At 36.4% G+C, this 23,822-nt stretch overlaps 1 protein-coding gene across 1 annotated transcript; it reads right to left on the reverse strand.

Moving 5' to 3' along the window:
- Window positions 1-23,048, reverse strand: LOC102222749 (AT-rich interactive domain-containing protein 3A). Its single transcript, XM_014472096.2, has 9 exons — window positions 22,773-23,048; window positions 20,609-21,154; window positions 9,951-10,025; window positions 9,770-9,842; window positions 7,561-7,744; window positions 5,853-6,109; window positions 4,909-5,181; window positions 4,092-4,181; window positions 1-2,656 (listed from the first exon to the last, which is right to left on the reverse strand). Exons 1-9 carry the CDS (start codon window positions 22,794-22,796, stop codon window positions 2,517-2,519), a joined length of 1,662 nt encoding a protein of 553 aa, XP_014327582.1. The 5' UTR covers window positions 22,797-23,048; the 3' UTR covers window positions 1-2,516.
- Between the last annotated feature and the right edge of the window lie 774 nt (window positions 23,049-23,822).

A 23,822-nucleotide genomic window follows, 5' to 3' on the forward strand; every position in this document is an offset into this window, starting at 1 on the left:
TTTTGTTCTTTGATGTGTGTAAAAACAACTTTACTCCTCACCAAACTCCCGTCTGGAACAACAGATATGTGTTACACAGAAATAAGTCTCTGTATTTGGATCACTGGATGGAAAAAGGTATTTGGTCCATAAGACATTTTCTTAATGACAGTGGAGATTGGTTGTCTTATTGTATAATTGTATAATTATTGTATAATTTGGATTGCTCACGCACTCAGTTTAACACAGTAATGAGCTCCATCCCCACTGCAGTCAAATATGTGGTTCAAAATATAAACATTCAATCAGCTCATCTTCAGTTACCTGCACTTCAATTGTTTGGAGTTAACCTTTTGGACAAAAGTAATTCTAACAAACGGATGCGTCAGCATCTAACTATTTTTTTATTTCCTGTCCGACCAAATAAAAATCAATTTTAAATTTGTTTTCTGATTCAGAGGTTAATAAGTGGAGAACTTCTTACCTTAAATACCCTCCAAGTCCTAAAGCTAAAGAAGTTCATTTTAAAATTCTCAACATTTTTCCATCCAGGCAACTATTAAGACAAAGATTCAGCTTTGATACCAACAGCTGTACCTTTTGTGACAATGACATTGAAACAACAGATCATCTCTTTTTCTATTGTGTGTAAACTGAAACATTTTGGAGAAACTTCCAGGACTGGATCTCAACAAAACTTTTCCTACATCATCCCTTAAAAAAGAGAGGATGTAATATTTGGAAAAACCCGCAGAGACAGAAGAACCGACCTCATTCTTAACCTGCTGATCCTCGCCAAATTCTTCATCCACTCCTGCAAATGGGGAGATAGAAAACCTGACTTTTCAGCCTTTAAAAACCTTCTAATGGACAATCACTACAGAACCTTAAAACTGATGAAAAACAAGCAGGGAATACATCGCCACAATAATCTGAATTTATTTGAGAACTAATGCCCCTTTGTCTTTTTCTGTTTGTTTTTGTCGTTCTGCTATCCCTCCGTTTGATATCTGACAAATTTTATTTATTTATATGTTTACTTTTTTATTGTTGTCTTATAATTATACAGTATGTGTGCCTTGATTTCTTCATGTATGTACATGCCACGTGATCTTGTATAATTGTTCAAAGTGTTTAATAAAATTTTTTTTAAAACGGTGGAGCATGGCTTACTTATAAGTTATTGTACGACCGGAGCCAGCACATTAACAACTTAATCTCCATTATCGTCCGCCATAGTTGTTTTTCTTCCCGCTTGCGCGTATCAGGACGCAGAACAGCGACGTTTGTCAAGTATCAATGACTTCCATGTCGGATGAACGTGACCTGGACGTTCAGATTCGGATCACATAAAAATCAGATGCGTATCGGATGTCCAAGTAGTCTGGATCGCATTCAAAGAAATCCGATCCGTGTTGTTCAGACTGCCATGAAAAAATAAGACACAGGTCGCAGGACCCAAAATTGGGTCGCTTCAGGTTTCAATGTGAACGTAGCTAAGATTGAATTTAACAGAATAAATACACCAGCACTAGCTGCTTTCCAAAGTTTTTCCAGCACCACGAATCTCTGTTTTATTTCTCATGGCTGCCCATCCAAAGAAAGAATGAAACTCAGGACCAGCACAGCGGTAAATGCCAAAGTCACAGCAGCAGCAAAGATATGTCTACTTGATTGTCCACATCCAGATTATTTTTAGCTCGCAGCTAAAGGAACATGTTGCATATTTCGAGTAGAATGAGGTAGCAGTGTCAGTGTTTTCCTGTCCAAAACAGGAGGTCATCAACCATACATTCTCTGCTTTTGTACAAACACAGCAACTCATTAGCAGATAAAGAACAAGTCTGAGAAACTTAACATGGGAAGACAACTGAGGTAAACGTTGCACCACTTCAGCATTACAAATAGTTCCCTGCTTAAACACAAGTCTCACTTTCATAGCCAACAGGAAATAAATGTTAAAAACTAAATCTAAATGATTAAATAATAAAAAAACAGTAAATAGATCCATCCACTCTGCACACTTTCTTTTTCTGAGAAAACATTTTCTTGTATATTCCTTGAAATCCTTGATGAAAATCATAAAGTATCAGTCAAGTTAACCTGAATAATTACAAAAGGCATCAGCAAAAACAGTTGAAGACAGACGCTATGTCACCAAGCTAAAGCTTTATGGTTTCTGCTAGCTACACTTTAGCAACTACATTCAGATTATTATGCAAATAAATTCAAGTAGTAGAAATTATTGGTGTCACTGAAACCCAAGCAGAGTCCATTAAGGATGTTCATTGTGTGTTCCCTGTCAAGTTCCTAAAAAAGAAAATATTCCCAACAGGTACAGTAAACTGATATGAATCCATATTTATGTGAAGGTTTCAAATGATATAGTCCAGTTTGAAAGACTATCAGAGTAAATTAAAAGTGATTAAGTGGAAAAAAAGAGACTTTTTTTGTGTGTGACATTATTTTTCCCTGAAGTGCCCACTTTTTAAGTACCAGAGGCATATTAGGTGCATCAGAGACAGATTTTAAAAGCTTTAATTTGGTCCCTTAGAGGAGGTGGGAGACGAAAAGGATGAACTGTGAGAGCAGGAGAGGGCGCTGAAGCCGCTGGTTCCTGCTGGAGTTACAGTGTGTGACGACACGGGAGCGGAGGTCTTCTGGGCTAACAGGGTCCCTGCAGCACAGAGATAAGACAACACAATCAAGTCTCATCAATCTGTGCAAATACTTCTATAAAATTAGCCCTAAACAACAGCTTACACTGCCCAGCAGAAGCATTCCCAGCCCTTAAACTATTTTTTTACATTACAACCACAAATATCAATGTATTTAATTGGGATTTTATGCAATAGACAAAAGATTTTTATAATTTTAAGAAAAATGGCACATGCAGTGTTTCCCCCAGAAAATCTGCTAAGCTCAGTGGTAGGGACACTAGGGCAGTCCACCATGTTTTTGAGTTAAAAAATATTCAACGTTTAAAAAATTTGGAGATGCACAGCTACATAATTTGGAAATAATAGCTTGTGAGGTTATCAGGTCGGTGCAGGGATGCCCAGTTCAATGTGTCAACCATGAATGTAGTGCGGAGAATGATCCGATCTGCATGCTGAGTTCTTGATGTACGAGGTTGAAGACGAGTCAGTGAGATGAATTCATGAATTCCATTTATTAATATAATACAGCTGGTCCATTCTGACATGCCACCTTCAGGAGCCAGCAGACAAAATGTCAAACAAAAATTTTCCATTCCCTTCATTAGCCTCCATCTAAGCTACGCCTCAAAGAGGGCGTCATATCCATAGTGTGTCATATCCTCTGACCTTAGCTTTGAAGGTGTTTCCTAACATGTCATTTCCTTTAGCTTTACAACTAGCAAAAAGAGATAGAAGGAAAACACAGAATTATTTATTCTCAATAGTAGATTAATCTGTCTTTCCTGTCACTCTTACTGGTGTATTGAAAAAAACTTATTTAAAATAACGCTTAGCCTGGCAGGGGGCAAGTGTAGCCTGGTGGCCCGCCAGGCTTATAATACACTAGGGGAAACCCTGTACATGTGTCCTAACTTGAGGCATGTGACACAATGTGTTGGTGCAACACATTAAAATTATGTGGTTATAACCAGGGATCCACCTTTTCTCACTTCTGATACCAATAGCTGAGGTTTATTATTGATTGATACGGATCTGATACAGAAAAATAGATCTGGTTGACTTAAACACAGACATAAATGTACTGAATTACAAATTTATTTGATGACTCTGCACCAGTTCAGCACACTTAAATACAGCAAAAGCTTCACAAGCTTAATCAAACATGTAAAAACTGCAACAAACCTTCTCTCAAATGGTTCACAAATTCTAGAAGTAATGTGAAATAAATAATAAAGCATGACGTCACTCAGCACAAAGCGTAGAATTAGACTGAATAGATCTGACTTTACGGATCTGCAACATCGTCACCGATACACAATATAGAATTTTTTTCAATATCAGGACTGACACAGGAATGAATGTTTCTAGTTATTTATCTCTAATTGTAACATGAATTAAAAAACTCACGGTGGATGAATAGTTTTGCCAGGCGCTGCGCGTTTCATAACTGACCTGAGTAAACCGTCCCGTCGACCTCCACAGATACACTGATACTAGCTGGTCCGTTGGTAGAGATGCTGAGAGACAAATCCTTTTTCTTTTCTGCAACCCAAAGAAGCCAGTTAATAGCAGTCTTTCCACATTGTTATCCAAAACAATTAATCGATGAATCTTGATTTATCGATTAATTGGAATAATCAACTAATTTGGTTCATCATTAACTGGTGTATACAGACTTAAATAAAGCTCGTTTGCTGAAAGAACAACATATTGGGGTTAGTAATTAAGCCAAAACTGTACAAAATATATAAACATTTTTTATTTAACAAAAGAAAAACCTTATTTTCCTGTAAATAAGATCTTCTCTAAACATCTCAGGTGGCATTTTAGCTTTATCTGGTACAAATTCTGTCCAGTTATTAATAGGTTACGCAAAGAAACTAAATATGAAAAAATAAATTCAATAGCACTAGACTGTGTTGATGTGAAGTCAAACAGAAAGGCCTGAGCTTTTCATATGTTGATGGTAAAAGTATATTTTCTTAGCTGCAGGTGCATCTTTGATACAATGACCAGGTGTTCACTAAAGGAATGCTACGTTATTGTGTTTTAGGCAACAAGATGTTTATTTTCATATTTAAAAATGAAATTAATACTTATTTGCATTCTCTTATGTATTTCTAATAAAAAATACAAATGAAAAATCTGCAGAAAGTGCCAATTAAAAAAAATAAATCTGATTAATCAACAGAACAATCCATTACTAAAATAATCGCTATCTGCAGCCCTAATCGGTTGTGGTGAGGAACCAGCAGCAGAAGTGACGCACCATTCCCGTTGTTGAGCTTCAGGCTCATGGGGTTGAAGTGGGACGCCATCGCCAGCAGGTTCTGCTGCAGCGCCTGCTGCATGAGACGCTGCTGCTCCTCCGCAAGCCGCATCATTTTCTTCTCCGGACCGTCGACTGGTCGATCCAGCCTCTCCCTGAGATGCTCTAACGTGGCGGGCTGTGCGAGCTGATGATGTGGATGATTGTGCTGCTGCTGCTGATGGTGGCCCAGAGCCATCGGCAGCCTGGATATGACCGGTGTTGAGTTCTCATCTGGTTCAAGAAAAAAAGAAAGAAATCTGGAATTACTCAGGCTAACTCACTCTTTTAGTTTATATACATTCAGAATTTACATACTGGTTTATAAGCCTGGTGGACCACCAGGCTTAACTTGGCCCCCCACCAGGCTAAGCAACTTACTTTTTCCATTTTTAGCAACACAATTCAAAAACATAAAATCTTACCAAGTAATTCAGGTCTAGTTTTTAATACGAATATTTTACTACACTTGAAATAAGACAAACCAACTTAAAAGTAACTTTTCAGCAAGATACAGAGGCTTGTTTTAAGTAAATAATTCCTAAATATTGATGAAAAAGTGCTGGTTCTATTGGCAGAAAAATTTACTTACATCATGGGTAAAAGTCTTGTTATAAGTGAAATAATCTACTAATGGAAAAAGCACCTTTTCATCAATATTAAGGAATTATTTACTTAAAACAAGCCTTTATATCTTGCTGAAAAGTTACTTTCAAGTTGGCACACCTAAAATACGACAAACTAAGATATGTGCACTAAAAATTAGACCAAAATTACTTGGTAGGATTTTGTGTTTTTGCAGTGTTGATTGACATAAATAATGTTCCAAAAACATATCATATCCTCCTTGTTTCACATCAAACCTAATAATTTAACAGTATTCTGTTCGGTACCTCCTGCCCTACCTGTGCTTCCTTTTAAATTTGAACTGGCAGACAGGCTCATGTTGATGCCGTTGTGAGCGGTCGGGGGAGTGTGCATGGTCGGTGAGGGCAGGAGGGCATGTGGGGCAGAGGTCTGGGAAGGAGAGTAGCGGTAGAGGCTGCTGGTGTAGCTGGGACGGCGTCCCTCTCTGCGGTTGCTGTCAATCGCTGCCTGCAGCTCGCCCGGAGAGCTCAGACCTTTCTTAGCGCACTCAAACGGATACAGGTATTTCATATACCTGCAGGGAGACATTTCACAAGAAAGTTAGCACAATAAAAAAATCATTTACAAAAGCATTTGATGTGTAAAACGTTAGGGATAATCTACTCTCATTTACAATTTCAACTGCAACAGTTTTGTAACTTAATCAGGGGTGAAATGATTAATCGGATTAACTTAATTTATTTGATTAGGACAGTACACATTAATCAACATTAACCAACATTTATAGCTGTGTAAATATGCAGGAATTAGCACAATGGCTAAATTTTATCTTGTTTTAAGACAACTAACTATACAATTCACAGGACATACAGCACATACAGATCTATTAAAAAAGAAAAAACAAACATCAATAAAAGAAAACCTCATTATCAATCATGATTAACTGATTATTGAAATAATCGTCACCTAATTAATGATTGAGTAATTGTTGACCACAAATTTAAAGTAGACCAATTTCTGAATGAGCAATATTTTCAGATGAGTAAAATAAGCCAAAAAATTTACAAAATATATACAATACATATATATCTGCATTAAACATAAAAATAACACCAATTGTTTGTAAATATGTTCAATGCAAATCTCCTAAAGTGCCAGAGATTTAGTTACAACCATTTTTAAAAAGTCTTATTTTGCAATCAATCAATTAATTAGTAAATCCAAAACAGCTTTCCTAGCCATTTAAGAGAGACAAAGACTGGTGTCATTAAACAAAAAAAAAATGTGATTTGGATAAAAAAATAATTCTTAATCTTTAACAAAAGTTTGAAGATTTAGGAGTTTCTCTGAGAGTTAATGTGCTCAGCCCTCCACTTCACAACAAAGTATTTCTGTACATTTCAAAGGAAGGGAAGAACTATATAATCTGTGGTTGTAATCAAGCCATTGCAAAGAGGATTTAATCGCATAATAAATTAAAATGAGCTCAATAAATTCTGATGATTAATATTTGTTGAAAGGCATTCTGTTTACAGAGACTTCATTATCAATCTTATTTATTATTTCAAATATATGTGGGTTTTATATCAATTATTATTTCATATTTTTGTTATTGTGTTTTCTTTTGGATATTTAAAATGTCCTCCAGTTCCTGTGGTAAGTGTTCTTTACAAAATTATAGTTTATTGATCTTTAGGACCAATTGCTATTATTGATATATTGCTTGAGAATATATCAAAAACAATGTTATCACAATAATTACTGGGACAATTTATCATCCAACAGACTTTGTAGGTTATTTTATAGGATATTAATCCTTTTGTAAGGAACTTCTGACAGCTGGTAGATTTTTATACCAAATAAACATCAATTAATTACCCAGCTTCCTTTAAGAATATTTAGAAATTAATTCAAACTGAACAAGCAGTTCCTTCATAAGCGCTTCTGTATCTCCTCATTATGAATATAATTCTCTTGTCCTGTTGTGTTTCAGCAACAGTATTTGCGTTAGAAATGAAGACGTACTGCGTGCGCAGGGTGAAGGCTGCGCTGGTGATGGAGGTGGGCAGATTGAGGCCTTTGGTGATTTCCCTCCAGATCTTCTTGTTAATGACCTCCACCAGTCCTCCCTTCTCCGTCACCAGCTTGTAAAGCCTGTACAGGTCCAGCACCTGTTTTGCCATGATGGGAATGCGGTTCACAGGAGTTCCTGCACACGGAAAGGGACGGATGTAAGGAAAAACCACGTTAATAGAGACTAACCACGAAGGTTCTGTTAGGCTACCAGTGCAGCCGGAAGTGACCCAAATCCGATTTTCTGTGAAATCCCATTTTTATTTCTGTGAGGTCGTTTTTATGTGATCTCTCGAATTAACGGCAAACTGCCCGAAAGTGTCCCGCATGCGCAGTAGAGCGCAAAATGACGTCACAGAGAGCGTGCCCAGTGTTTGCGGAAGTAAACACGGATGCTAGCGGTGGAGCAAGTTGTTGTCCGACCGGAGCCAGAACATTAACAACTTAATCGTCCGCCATGGTTGTTGTTTTCCTTCCCGCTTGCGGGGCGCAGAATAGCGACTTTCATCGAGAATTTAGGTCGAATTATCTTTTTCTTTGTGCAACTTTACTTAATACAAATAAGCACAAAAATAAGGTAATTTACAATAGTGTGACTTTATAGAGGGCATAGCAGAGGCAAACTTAGAAATGAGAATACAAAAGCAAAACTGATAAAAACTATTAATAAAACTACAACAAAGGGATTAATACTTTAGGATTAACATGCATTGGTGGGCAATTCCATTCAAATTTCAGTCAGGTATTCATAATTTTCAATACATTTCAGATATTTCAACTAGAACTGGAATTCAGATTTTTTATTTTATTTTATTTAAAATTGGGGATGATCTTAGCACTCTGTTTATGAATTAAGAATGTTGCAGGCAGAATATCAGATTACAAGAAAGTTCTATTTTTTGTTTGTTTTTCAATAACACTCCAAAAGTTACCATATCTCTAGAAATAGATTCAGGAAGCGTTCAGGTCGGATGAATGCAACATAGCTGTTCAGACTCAGGTCACATTTGAAAATATCAAGATTGCATTCGAAAAAAAGCCGATCTGTTGTTCAGACGGTCATGAAAAGATCAGGTGCAGGTCACGTTGAGGTAAAAAAAAAAAAGGATTAGTGTGACTTTATAGACTATTAACAAGAGCGGCTCAAGCGGACAGGATGAGAACATTTTCTGACTTCCACACCTGAGGGCATTAGGTCGGTGTTAGGTAATGAGGTTTAGCTCGTATAATCCATGTTGATTGACTCGACAATGAAGCTCATTTCAGATTGATGGGGGTGGGGAGCAACAGCTTTTGTTCATTTGATTACAGGGGGAGGAGGGCTGGTGGAACCAACCGGGTCTGCAAGTCACACTGGTTGACAGCCAACTCCTCCACTTCTGATTTGGAGCAAAGCCAATTAAAGGCGGAGACTAAAACACAGCTGCAGAAATACGACTAGTTTGTGCTTAAACTGAACACATGCAACAAACTCACACCACAGCTCCAATTTCTAAATTAGCTAATAATAATTTTTTAGAAACATTCACAGAGTTTGAACTTTTCCTCATTTTGATTATTCACAAACTTAAACGCATTTTACTTTATATTTATAGACAAACAAAGTGAAGTGGACTGATAATGCTACATAACTTTTACACAACTTAAATCTGAAGAGTATGGCATGCATTTGTTAAATCAACATTCAAAATGTTTTAGATCAAAGCATATCAAAGTGTCACAATGGCCCAGTCAAAGCCCGGACTAACCTAGAATCTGTTGTAAGACTTAAAAGTTTATATTTGCAGATGCTCTTTTGTAAAGATTAACAGACATAAAATTTGGTTTCTAGATCTAAAAAGCAGGAAGTGAGGAACAAAAAGGAATTATTTAAGTAAATACAGTTACATTTCATACTTTTAAAATATCAGTTTGTAGAAAAAAGATGAAAACCATTCATAATTTCTTCCACATGTCGGTATCTCTTAAAACTCCAATACAACAGATTGAAGTTTATGGTTGCAATGTGAGAAAATGCTTGAAGGGGTTTGAGTACTTTTGCATAACAAGGTATAGCAATTTTTAAAATCCGATATTAAAATAAAAGAAACAAAGATCTTCCTAGTAAAGAGACTCGACATTGTTAAGAAAAAATTGAACAGAAAAAAAGTTACAAATTTACCCCGTTTCTGCATGAAGACAAAGAGCTCATCAAGAAACTCCTTCCGTTGGGGATCGTTATCCAGTTCATAGAGCTGCAACAGAAAAAAACAAACTGTTAAACACAGTGGGGTTGTTTTTTTTTAAAATATATATATGTATAGATGTATTTTTATATTATTTTCTTTCCTACGCCGTCCAACCTTGGCAAAGTCTCTAGACGGCTCTCCTCTCACTTTTGCTCCGTCAGATTCCTCCGTCCAGACGCCGCTTCCTCTCTGCAGACACACAGACTTCATTTTATTAATCAAAACAAAATATTTCTTGTAGATATAAATAATATGATAAATTAAAATGAGCTTTATAATTTCCATTCTGATTATTAATACTTTTTAAAGAGCAAATTTGTTTACACATATTTATAATCTATTTTATTTATGTTTTGGTTTTGTGTGGTTCTTATTTCATTTTTATTTATTGTGTTTCTATTTTGGATATTTGAAATGTCTCCCAGTGCGGCGAGTTCTTTATAAAATTATACTTTATTTTATACAGCGAGAACTTGCGTCACCTTCCTGAAAATAATGGCCAACTAATTGTTTTGCTAAAAGTGATTATTGCAAAAGAATAAAATAAAATATCACCCCATTTTTATTGCCAAAAGATAATTTAGGCCAAAAAAGACAGAAAACACTTTTGGATAAATATAACTTGGGTTATTTTTTAAGAAGATGATGATATATTACCATTAATAATTTCTGGAACTGTTTAATGTGGAATTGTTTAATAATTACACTTTGCAGAGAAAAAGCTTGTGCAATTTCTTTCGTTGCACAATCAGCTCTAGATTCTTCAGTGCAGCTTCCAGCTCAAAGCATCTTTTAATAGATCATTCTAATATTTTTCCAGTCCAGCTTACTTCACCATAAAGCAAAGCTAAAACCTGCTGCAAACTATAAATGATTAAACTTCCTCAGTTTATAACTGTATGAAAACCCTATCCTTACCAACAGAGTGCTGCCGTTTCATACTGAACGCCACTAATTCACATCCGGCCATTTTTACTCCTAAAATTACAACATGAGCTAACTGCTAAGTCAGAGCAACTCAGCAGGTCTAGTTTCCTGTTCATCACTTTTTCAGCTGCAGTCGGAGCATTTCACCACAAAGCTGGAAGTCTGAGGTACAAATGTTGAAGAGATCTGGTTAGAAACACAATCTTTCAGTCATGCAAACATATGTTTGCTTATTAACCACCACATTCAAACTCATGTTAAATAGTAGTCAGTACTTCCCTGCCTTCATGTAAAGTAGCTCTGAATAATCCCAAATAAAGTTCTGATGTTCTGGCTGACATCTTAAAATAAAAGGTATGGTCTGTACAGAGCTTGTAAAAGTAAAAAATGATCTGATTGTAAAATAATATCAAACAGGCGAAGAGTATTAAGGAATTTCCAAACCATTCACTGCAAAAAACCCACAAAATTTTCCCCTTTGTTCTAGTTTCTAGTGCAAATATCTTAGCACACTTGAAATAAGACAAAACTAACTTAAAAGTAACTTTTTAGCAAAAGACATAGAGGATTGTTTTAAGTAAATAATTCTTTAAAATGTATGGAAAAGTACTTGTTCCACCAGCAGATAAATTAACCTAAAAGATGGGAAAATTTTGTTTTAAGTGAAATAATCTGCCAATGAAACTAGTACTTTTTCATCAATATTAAGGAATTATTTGCTTAAAACAAGCCTCTATGTCTTTTGCTAAAAAGTAACTTTTAAGTTAGTTGTCATGTGTGCTGAGATATTTACAGAAATACTTGGTAGGATTTTGTATTTTTGCAGTGTTAGATAGATAGTTAGCTAGGAGTGAGTGACATGGACTTCCATATGTGGTAATAATTCGGATCTGATTTCTTTCAAAGCGTCTGCAGCCTGAATGGTCCTGCTGCATTTTATCCGACATTTACGTCACTGATGGAAAAAGCCAGAAACTGCAAATACAGACGAAAACGATGTTGGTTGTGTTTTCTTTTAATTAGCTGAATAAACTATAAAACCGATCCATAAACGGCTATGTCCATTATTATTTCCATAAACAGAGCGCCGTTGCGCTGTGTGACATCAACGTTCTTCTTCAGTGCATCCGTGTCGTTTTGGGGTCGTAAATCTACAGAAATCTGATTGCTGTTAGTAGTATGAACAGCCATGCAAATTTAAACAAAAGAGAGAGTGGCTGAGTAAATAAAAAACTGTTTTTATCTGATGTAATGTAGAGTGAAAGTAAGTCGGTATCTGAGGCTTGAGGACAAACAGGTTAGGTTTGGATTCCTAACCTGCAGCGACTCCGGGTCAAAGGTGAACCAGATGTTGTGGATTTGAGGAGAAAATGTTTATTTCAGACATTAAGAGACTCGAGACTGAACTCTGACTTGTGGCAAAAGTAAAGACGATGACTTTAGAAAAAGTGACTTGTGAACATCTTTTCAGTCAGCATACACTTATGCAAACATGTACTTTTGATTTTTTTTAATGTTGTCTCTAAAAGATTGTTTTTCTAATGAGTTGCACAGATTATAGATCCAATTAAAAGATGGAAAACCTGAAAGGATTTATATAATAAAACCTGGGGTGCTTTTAATATCTACGATGATGTTTCACAGAGATCAGACCAGATTCCACTTTGTGTTGGTAGATTAGTCAATTTCTGTTTGTCTACAAGTAATAATTACACCTCATTCAAACTGTGATCAAAGCAAATAACTGCAGTAGGTAGATCTGTTTTTTTTTGTTGACACAAATTATTCAGACTCTTACCAGATGCCGCCAGTTTCTCACCAGTTTGAAAGAGTCTTTACATTTACTGAAGTGTGCCTGTGAAACATTCGGGTGAGTGGGTGTGGTTGCTATAAGACGTATCACATGACAACGCACCTCAAAACAAAAAATAAAAAACAAAGCCAGAGTGGGGAGAGCTAAAGAGAAGGCATGTTAAAACCAGTTTTAACATTCTGGTTTCACCGCCTTGGAAGTCCATTAAATCCTTTCCTGCTGCCTAAAGATGCGTCTGAACCCAGAGACCTGCAGCGGGAACATTAAATTTAAATAATGTGAAGAGAAGCCAAGGCACTGCTTACAGGATGGGACTGTCTATGCTGTTAGGTTTATTTAATGATCACCATTAGCCTCTCCTGTAGTACAGACTTTTACTTCTTGGATCCACACAAAACACTGCAATAAAAAAATCCTTTAAGTCACAATGGTATTCCTTGGAACACAAAATTAAACACAAAATTCAAATCAACTGCTTCAACATCTTAAAAACATTATGAAAAGACAAATTACCCAAACACAAACTATTCCAGCTTCTCCCATTTGTTTTCTCTACCCACTGAATGAAAAACAAACACATTTTAACCAAAAAATTCACCACACACAGACACACACCTGCAGTTTTTGTTAAAGTTTCATAGGTTTTATATTGAATGAAACTGATTTGGAAAAAAAAAAATGTTCTCATTTTGTCCTTAGAATACCAAGATTTCCACTTATCTTTATATTTTGGTCCATCTGATTATGTAATTTTTAAGTTTTAAGTCAGGGGTGTGAAACTCATCTTCATTTTTGGGTCATATCAAAAATTTGAATATTCTTAAAGGGCTAGGATTTTATTTTTGTGTTTTTTTGCAATCAAAATGTGGTGCTAATTTAGAAATATTTGTAAGGACTTTTTATGATATTTGAGCTTTATTGGACACAGACTAACTTGACACCAGGTAAGGCTGAGGCAGCAGTCACTTCACCCCAAAGTTTATACCAATTTTGAGAACATTTTGCAGTAAAATCAGACAAAATGTGGGGATTTGCTGATTTTGTGTGAATTTTGCGGATTTGTGAAAAACTGGAGGGACTAATTGATGTAATTTGGAAACTAGAGGGCCACATAAAAAGCTACGGCGGACTAGATTTGGCCCCTGGGCCTCCAGTTTGACACGTGTATTAAGTGATTGATAATTTGATCAGTTCTTGAGTAGACTTTTTACCCAGTACCTCTTAACTTACTTGAGTAATGTTTTGGATGTCTATGTTTTACTTTTACTTGAATAGAAATATGTTGAAGCAGTGCTAATGTTACTTGAGTAAATTTTTTCTACCCACTTCTCGCTTTGACCGCAAAATTTAAAAAATAAATAAATTTAAAAAAGCAAACCCTCGAAAGCATCCGAATTGGGCCTTTAGCGCCCAAAGCGGAGGGAGATTAAACAATCAGGCTCTTTGGAAAGTTTAAAGTGACGTGTGTTATTCCTCAATCACCATCCCCCCCCTTCAAGCAACCAGCAAGACATTAAAGGTTAAATATGTAAGGGCAGTGAGTGCAACAGCGCAGAAAAGCCTGCTGAGAGCTCATTTTCTAGCTGAAGTGCTCTGAAAGCTTTATTATGATGCAGGCATTAAAACGGAAAGCCGACAGAATGTGCGTTTTTTTTCCACAGCATTCATTCAATTACATTGCTCCTGTTTCGACATTACAAATCCTGGATTTCTCTGCCTTAGTGGAGATTTGTCAGTGTCGTACTAAAGCATGTCAATGGCATATAGGTGATCCCCGTGTTTAGATGATCATGTTGTAGATTAAAACAAGCATGTGTTACAGGCAACAAAACATGTTTTTATATTGGACATAATTAAATCCCCTAAATATTGCCTTTGTGGTCATTCATAACATCAGACTTTTCTCAAAGGAGCTTTATTTAGCAATTATGCGTTATATACAAATATTCCTGCTCACTTAATGTTTAATGTGGCAACAAGATGTCATTTGAGGCTAATAACCAGAATTTTTTTTCAGCCTGGGAACCATTAATCAGTTAGCTCGTGTGTTTATAGTAAAAACAATTCAAACTGGAAACACTAGCACACAATTAGCAGTTGCATCGCTGTGATAAACCCAGACGTGTCGCTTGTTTCCCAGATTTACAGCCACATTCCTCTTAGAGTTAATTTCCTCTCACGCCAACAGGCCACTTTGTGTCTGGGCTAGTCCCCACACAGTTCGCAAACATTTGGTCAAAAACTATCGTCTGTCCAATTAGGAAGTCTTTCTACACTTTAAAATGTTTGGTTCCACTAACCTTGAAGCCTCAACCCACACTAAACTGGGAACCTAGCAGGAGATTGTAAGTGTTTTGCTAGGCAACCAAGCTAACCACAACTAGCAAAACAAACCAATACCAATGCATTTTTAACACTTGAGAAATATTTTCCATTTGTAGAGGTTATACAGTTGTAAAAGTGATGTCCTTCACCTGTAAAGCACCTGATTAAGCCACCGGAAGACACACAGAGAGCCTCAGTTTAAAAAAAAAAAAAAACAACAATAATAATGGATTTTATTTGACAGCATCTTTCAAAACACCCAAGGACACTTTACAACATGAAAAACACAAATTAAACAGTAAAGAAATGGCTACAAGACACAAAACCACAAAATAACTACACAATTAAAGTGAGAAGGCTAACTTGAACAGATGAGTTTTGAGTTGTGCTTTGAAGGTCAACAGAGAGTCAATATTATACATTTTATAGTATTATTTTTGGCCGGGTCATTATAAGTCACACCAACAAAGCATCTACAAAAAAATCTCCAACTTATTGCCACAGAAATGCTGATTTCTTACTGCATGGTGGCCAGATTTTGTTGTTATTGTTTGATTTTTCTGACTGAAATGCAGCAAAACTCCACTGGTCTACCTTTACACTGCAAAAACACAAAGTCTTATCAAGTATTTTTGTCCAGTTTCTAGTGAAGAAATCTTTGTACACTTGAAATAAGACAAAACTAACCTACAAGTAGCTTTTCAGCAAGATACTCAAGATACTGGAGCTTGTTTTGAGTAAAAATACTAACTTAAAAACGTACTAGTTCCACTGGTAAATTTTATTTACTTATAACAAGACATTTTTCCCATTTTATAAATGAAATAATCTGCCAGCGGAGCCAGTACTTTTACATTATAAAACGAGCCCACATATCTCGCTAAAAAGTTACATTTGGAATAAGACAAAACTAAGGTATTTGAACTATAGAAAATAGAAAGTAGACCAAAATACTTGGCAGGATTTTATGTTTTTGAAGTGTACCTTGAAGATCCTGATTTTTTTTTATTTTTTTTTAAGGTTTGGTTTATCCTAATTTTTTCTAAGTTTATCCTACATCTGGATTTATCCTGCTGGATTGATTCAGTCAGCTACTTACAGAATATGGCAGTAAAGCTGTTTGTGTTGATTCTCAATCAAATGAAATGAGCTCCATTTAAAAAATTAAAAAATAAGAGGGGCAGAATGTATCTTTCACAAAAACACATTTGTTTAAACTGTCATTATGTCGTGACAGTTTGTTATGAGACAGATAATATGTGAAAAGACTGAGCTACTATTGCCATATGAAGACAAATAAAATATAAAATGAATAAAAAAGAAACTGAAACTGACAAAAACAATAGGTTGACTAAATTGTTTATGTAAAAAATAAGCTGCACCAAAACAGGTGCAATAAGGAATTATAAATATAATGTAAAATAAATAATAAAGCACGGCGTTGCTCAGAGTGCAAAGCATAGAATTAGACTGAATAGATCTGCGTTTATGGATCAGGCACATTGTCATCAATAACCGATAGATTTTTTTCCAATATTCCATACTTTCTCAAAACTAGATATTAATATTCCAATCACATCTTTTACTATTCTCTTCAGTGAGAGGTTTCTTCAAATTCACTGTAACACAGACTGCTACAAGAGATATTTCCTGTCCACAGCAATCACTATCTACCATTACTTTCAAAATAACATTTTTATTAATATGAGCTACAACATTAAATTTCTCTTTGGGATCAATAAAGTGGTTTTGAATTTAAAACTCAACTGATTAAAAATTGGAAACATTGGAAACCATTTAATTCCCAAGTGTGCAGAAAATGCTTGAGATAGCTTTAAAACTTTTTTTTTAACATAGTTGAATGCATTTGAAAAACTACAAGATAAAGAGGTAAAGGTCGGACATGTTCCTTATTTAATCATTACTTCCACTTGAGTGCGTCAAAGCTTTTTCCTATCACAACAGCCATTTGAACTCCATCATCCATTTAATCCAGGTAATCATTTAGCCGACCATTTTATTAATATGTTACTTTGAGCAATCAACATTAAGCATTTGTCTTACTTTAGTACAGCCATGTTTTTATTAACAATCAACTGCTTGGTAAAATACACACCGCCTCTTGACTGTTTGTACTTTAACTGTGTTTTCTACACACATCCTGAAGAAGGGGATGTGCTTAATAGACCCTCATAAAGAATTTGTTTCTCAGTTTTCAGGAGTTAAAGCACGTCACTCACACACACGCACACGTTTGTGTGGCTATCTTTGTTAGGACTTTCCATTGACCTTACCCTAACCATTACATACCTAACCCCAACCCTATCCAAAACTCAATTCACACCTTAGTCCTAAATCTAACCCCTGACCCAAAAACAGCATTTCCCCTTGTGGGGACCACGCTTCGGTCCCCACAAGGAGCAGTGGGTCCCCATAACGTAGTATGTCAGGAAAATGGTCCTCACAAGGTATTACAAACAAACACACGCACACACACACACACACACACACACACACACACACACACACACACACACACACACACACACACACACACACACACACACACACACACACACACACACACACACACTGTTGACTCTGCCAATAGCCTCAACTTGGAATTTCTAATAAAGGACGCTGACCGTTCCAGCAAAAACCCATTGAAGGTAGATAAACATCTCGGTCCTTTCCGAAATAACCAACCCCCAACTTATTGATGAGCCAGTGAGACCAACTGCAGGTCTATTAACAAAGAGCTTGTGGTTAATTGCTCAGAGCTTTCACACATGCTGGCCTGGGAGCCCTGATAGCATTCAGCATGCAGGTCAGAAAACTGTTTAATTTGCTCTGTCAGAGACATCATTTAGCAATGTCAGGTTAAGTATTTTAATTTACGTCTTATGTTGGGTAATGAATGGTGCTGAAAGTAGGAATTGGGGCTGACAAACGTATCACAATATAAGTGTCTCATATCAGTCGATATTGATAATTATTCACTAGTTTTTTGTTTTAAATATAAGGAATACAGTCAAATGATGTAGCCTTTCCTGTTTTAACCAGTTTTCACTCCATATTGTTGCTTCTTATTTTTAACTTTAAACTGCTGCTGTGGCAGTTAGTTACTCAGCAGTTTGTTGCTAGGTAACCACAGAATGTGTGAGTTGCTAGGTAACCAAAGAGTGAGTGAGTCAGTTGATCCCAGCTAGCTGTGAGAAGTTACGTGGCTAAAGTATTTCCTCTGCCTAAATCTCCCAGATTGCAGTGCGGTTCTGCATCGCAGTTCAGTGAATTATTAAACATTTTATCAGATATATTATCAATATTGATTATGTGTGTATTGTAATATATTATTAATGAATTTATCTTCATTTATGGATGGTACGGATTAATACAAACAGTAAAAATCTAATGTCACACTTTTAATAAGCCTGATTAAAATGATTCACCAGTTCAGATGGACATAAACGAAAAGTTTACCCTTTAATCTGCTTCAGCAAGTCCAGATCATCCAACTATTTAACGAACCATGTGGTTTCACTGCAGGTTTCTCAGAAACTATCAGCAATTATTACTACAATACGGCTCTTTTTCATACTACAGATGTGAGGCAACTCTGAGTTGATGTCAATTTCTGGTTTTATTCGAGGTCTGAATTGCTTATTTTGATTTTGACCATTTTAGACTTTTTCCCCCAGTGTTTTTAAAACACAGAAAATGTTCCCATAGCTTTAATACTCTCACAGAAATAAAAGGGTTTCAAGATTATCTCCAACTATACTTCAAAGCATGAGTTATGAAGTAAGAGGCAGCGCACAACCTGGTTAGTTCACCAGTCCATTTCTCCTCACATTTATCTCAATATAATCAAATTATACTAAAATGCAACAAAGTGAATCATCCTTTATAATTTTATGAATAATATAGAAACAAATAGTACCAACCAGAGCCAATTCAGGGGAATTTAGCTGATACAAACATCTGGTGATGAACTTCTGCATCAAAATTGGTTTCTTTGTAGTTTGGGTCCCTTTATGCACACATTTGTAAATATCTAGCATACATGAAAGTACATCCGGTTATGTTTACTGATAACCGATGATCTAACGTCTGAAATGTGGTAATGCAACTCATAAATAATATTTACCAGTAGATGTTTGCTTGGGGTTATTTTGGAGGTTTAGTCAATTATATTCCATAAAAGAGCAACAAATAAATGAAAATTCTATTCAACACAAAGTTTTCAGAAAAAAATACAATTAAAAATATTTTTCTGATTTGAGGTTTGTTTTTAAACAGCTCATCTCAATAATTCATGAAGATCTCTAATAAATAAATGAAACTGTTTAAGCCAAAGGATGTTTTCATGTATAAAATTGAAGAGTAAATAAACTGTGGATGTAAAGGTGCAAACTGAGTAGGAAGTACCGATATGTTTATTCCACATGATGTTTTTTGAAAATCTTGACAGCCGGCACTAAAAAGTGTGTTATTAATCAGTTTTCATACCTGAAAATTATTATTTCTGAACTTATTTTAACAAACAGAGACTGGAATTGGCCATTTTTATCCTCATCAGCAAAAAGGCAGCTGATTAAATACTAAATTGTTCATTAAAAGCATCAAAACTAAGACTTCCCACCATGTTTCAGACTATAAAACGCACCAACATCTATTTCAACATACAATACTTTGGGGTTTAAAGAACATTGCAGGTTATGGACTTATATCTCGTCTTATTTCTTGCAGTTAAAAACAATTGCATTGAAATTATGAGCTCAAACTTGAAAGAAAATCAGAAATCGGTATCAACTGAAAGAAACCTGATCAATGCATTTCTAGTAATTAAATGCTGAAGCATTGATAGGATTCCACTGTTTTAAACATATTAAAAATGTGAAAACTGAAGGAAAACAGGGTCAAAACAGAACAATTTGTGAATAAATCCTTGGAAACAGAAGAAAGGAAAACAGAAGTAGCTGTTTTCATGCTGAGAGTCACCAGCTTAGCTGTCCCTCCACCCGCTGGCCTCATTAATCATAATGTGTTATATTGACAGGAGGCTTTTCAAGGGAAATCCGCAGAGAACAACCAATCAGGAACGATTCACAGCAAGGAAACCTTTTTCTTAAAAAACATCTGGGAACCATCACCATCGTCAGCACTAAGCTTTGGATTCATGATTTCCATAAACACATCAATACAGTAGCAAAAATCACCTCTGCTCTCATTTTTCACTGCAAAAGCACTAAATATCACCAAGTATTTTTGGTCTAGTTTCTAGTGCAAATATCCTAGTGTTAGAAATAAAACAAAACAAACTCATAAGTAAATTTATCCAGATGTAGGAGCTCGTTTTAAGTCAATAGTTCCTTAATATTAATGAAAAAGTCCAAGTTCCAATGGCAGGTTTTTTCACTTTTAACATGCAAAAATATATTTTCATGAAGTGAAGTAATTATTGACTAGTTTTTTGTTGTTAGTTTCTTTCGCTGAAAGATTGTTGTTCTTTCAGGAATTGGCCTTTTTTTTAATCTGCTTGCATCAAACTCAGTTAATAATTTCAGCCCAAACAGAAGCTGCAGATGTTTGTTTTGACTTTAAAGAGGTTAAAACATTCATGAAACCTTTTTTTAGGACAAACAGACATCTGCACCAGTAGAAAATATGAACACTGTCGTTAACTCTGGAATCGAGTGCAGCCTACCAGTTTGAAGAGCTCATCGTATCCCCAGTCAGCGAGGCTGTTGGGCGACGTGAAGCTGCTCTGACCCACAGGAGGCAGCAGGTTCTTCTCCTCCTGCTCCTCTTTCACTGCTGAAGGCGAAGGCTCAGACTTTTGCTCCGCGCCAGACGGCAGAGACGTGGAATACGGCTGGAAGTGGGAAACATGTTGGAAACTCATTTTCCTCTCGTCTCCCTCTTCCTCCAACTCATCCCCCTCTTTAGGCTCCAGCATTTCCCGCTGTTCTCCATCTGCGCTCTCCTGCTTCGGCTCCGTCTGGTCCAGGACGGTTTGGTGGATCGGTCCGTCCGGTTCCCCACACAGCAGCGGGTCCGACCTGGAGCCGCCGGGCCCTCGGGCCGCCACGGCCTGATGGGCCAAGAGGAACTGAGCTTGAAGGAAATGTTTCTCCTGCAGGTTAATCTCCAGTTTGGCTCCTGGGTGCCTCTGCAGCTGCTCTATCACCGCCTCCAGCTTCACGCCTCCAGGAACGGACTGCTGCAGACTCCCCTCGTCAGAAAGGTTCGACTGTGGATGAAAACAAACAAACAAAAAGCACAAAATTATCAGAAGCTAAGAAACCTGATGCACCAATTGGTTGGCTAAATATCATAAGGTTTCTCCCAGAAAACGGCTGATGGCGGCCCGTCATTCATCCAGCAGCCCGTCGTGTTTTTGAGTTAAAAATGTTTTGAAGTTGGCAGGAAATTTGAAAATATCACTTGATACTTATGTGGTATTGAATGATTGGAATATTAATACCTGAACACCAACTATAAAGTCTTAAAAAATGCAGACTTTTTAAAAAGACTTAAAGAAATAAGCAATGCTAAGCCTGGTGGGGGCACAAGGAAAGCCTGGTGGCCCACCAGGCTTACAATACACTGGGGCAAACCCAGAATCAGAATCGTAAAGTTTTTTCCTTATTGGCTCTGATTGGTGATTGGAACAAGGCTTATTTGTTCGTTTGTTTTTTAGGAATAATTAATAAGGGTGTACCGACTGCCGATCTTTAAAAGGCCTGACCTTCCGATTCCAATTTTGACTAATTTTATTATCTGAAATGTTGCTAAACATAGGAAGGAAGTTGCTAAGTTGGTAAGAGTGGGGTGACTATTGTAAAGTGAAAACGTGCAGATGACCTGGTGGGCCGGTCAGTCAACCGTCTCTAAAAGCAAAACAGGACAGCGGCTGATTTTTAGATCTTTGATGAGGTAAATAAGATCGGTGGATAAGATCAGCTTCATAAATAAGTAGGAGCCGATTTCCCAAAATAAATCGATGCACCCATAATAATTAGTGAATTACATTGAGCTTATCATTTAATCAATTATATAAAATAGACAGTTTTGTAATCCAGAGGAAAATCTTATTCTTCTCAAAACAGCAACACTTTTAGCTGGTTTTGATTTTACTTTGCAGGTTTCCAGAAACATTTATCATCCAATATAACACCCAGAAATTAGATTTTTATTAATTAAAACAAACGTTTGTGCAAATAAATGAGCTTGTGCTTGTTTTAGTTTTTGTAAAAAACAAAAAAACTCCATGCAATCTTTAGGGTTTCCTTATGTAGAAACTTTCTTCATCAAAATTAATAGCGCATACTTAATAGTGTTTGATACCTAGAACCAAGTTGAATACATATGATTAAATTTTAATTATTTTTCTATAAAAAGCCGTGAGAAGTAAATAAAGTGAACCTTAAAATAAAATACAATCGGTATCGGTCTGGAAAATAAGGATCGGTTCATTTCTAGAGGGTGAATGAACAGATAAAACTTTAAAACAACTAAAATATCAAAGTCATCGGGGGAGGTTTATTGCAAATTTAAAGTCAGTTTGAAGTTTTATAAGCTTGTAAATAAAAACAGACAGTCATTCATTTACATGAATTCGTGCATTCATTCAGTCTTCGGCATGATAAACGTCTCGCTTTGCTAAACAGCGGCTAAATCATGAACCATCTTACCCGGCGCCGTGTTTCTGTTATAAACGGCGCGTTTAATTTTCCTCCGAACCGAGCAGCTGGATTATCCTGCCTTTCAGAGACAACCTCTCGGTAAATCTGCTCCCTGTAATGTCTTCATCAGCCCACAGTTGCTTTGTTACTGTAACAAACACGAGTGGGAGCGTCGACACTCACCATTTGCGCCTTGGGGTAATTCATCGTCGCCAACAGGTTTGTTTTGTTTTGTTCCTCCCGGCAGAATTAAGTCACATCTCATCAGCAGCGCTGTCCTTTAGGAATGCGTTTTCTTGGTTTTTGTTTTGTTTTGCTCTTTTGGACCGGGGGTGACTTTAAAAGCCTGGGTTGGTGTGGGAGGCCGGAGCGGTCGGAGCTGGAGGAGGGGTAAATAACGCGCAGTGTTACCTCCCTGGTCACTGCGCATGGAAACTCAAACATTTTGATTGTCTCTGACTAGGTGACCCCCTCACCCACAGCCCGGGTGAATGAAAGGCCCGCCCCGTGCGTAAAAAGTCCTCAAGTGTTTTTTTTTTTTTTTTTCTTCCTTTCCTCTCCTTGGAGGAGCGATGATAAACTTCCCAACCTCTCCACGAGAAAACTCCCACTCGATGCACAACCCTCTGATTATTATTCAGTGAGATAACGAGAGGAAAACAGCATTAAAAAAAAAGAAGGTGGAAACATTTTACATTTAAATCTAAACTAAACGCTCCGTTTTCTCCAGTTGTAACTAAACACCCCGCGGTTCCAGCCAATCAAGCACCCCATTGTTTACGTAACATTTGCGTGCATTTCGGTTTGTTTTTGGAGGATAAATCAAATATATATTACTTTAAAAAAAATATATGATAAATAAAGTGTGGTGTGTATTTGTATTCAGCAGAAACACCTTTAGGTCTACTCATCTAGAAATAGACTCTGCGACTAATAATGGGTAAAATTAGAGTTGAGTAATAAATTACATTTACTCGATTACATTTAGTGGAGTAACTTTTTAGAAAAATGTACTTACAAGAGTATTTTTATTACACCTGTACTTTCTACTTTTACTTGAATAAAATTTCTAGATTTTCTATCCACTGGATGAAAAACAAACATGTTTTAACCAAAAGTTCAGACACACACCTGCAGTTTTTGTTAAAGTTTCATGAGTTTTATATTGAGAGAAAATGTTTTCTTTTGCTTGATTGTTATTTTATTGTTACTTATATGACTTATTGTCATTTT

The sequence above is a fragment of the Xiphophorus maculatus genome, chromosome 2, assembly GCF_002775205.1.
Source record: "Xiphophorus maculatus strain JP 163 A chromosome 2, X_maculatus-5.0-male, whole genome shotgun sequence".
In the NCBI taxonomy this organism is placed as follows: domain Eukaryota; kingdom Metazoa; phylum Chordata; class Actinopteri; order Cyprinodontiformes; family Poeciliidae; genus Xiphophorus; species Xiphophorus maculatus.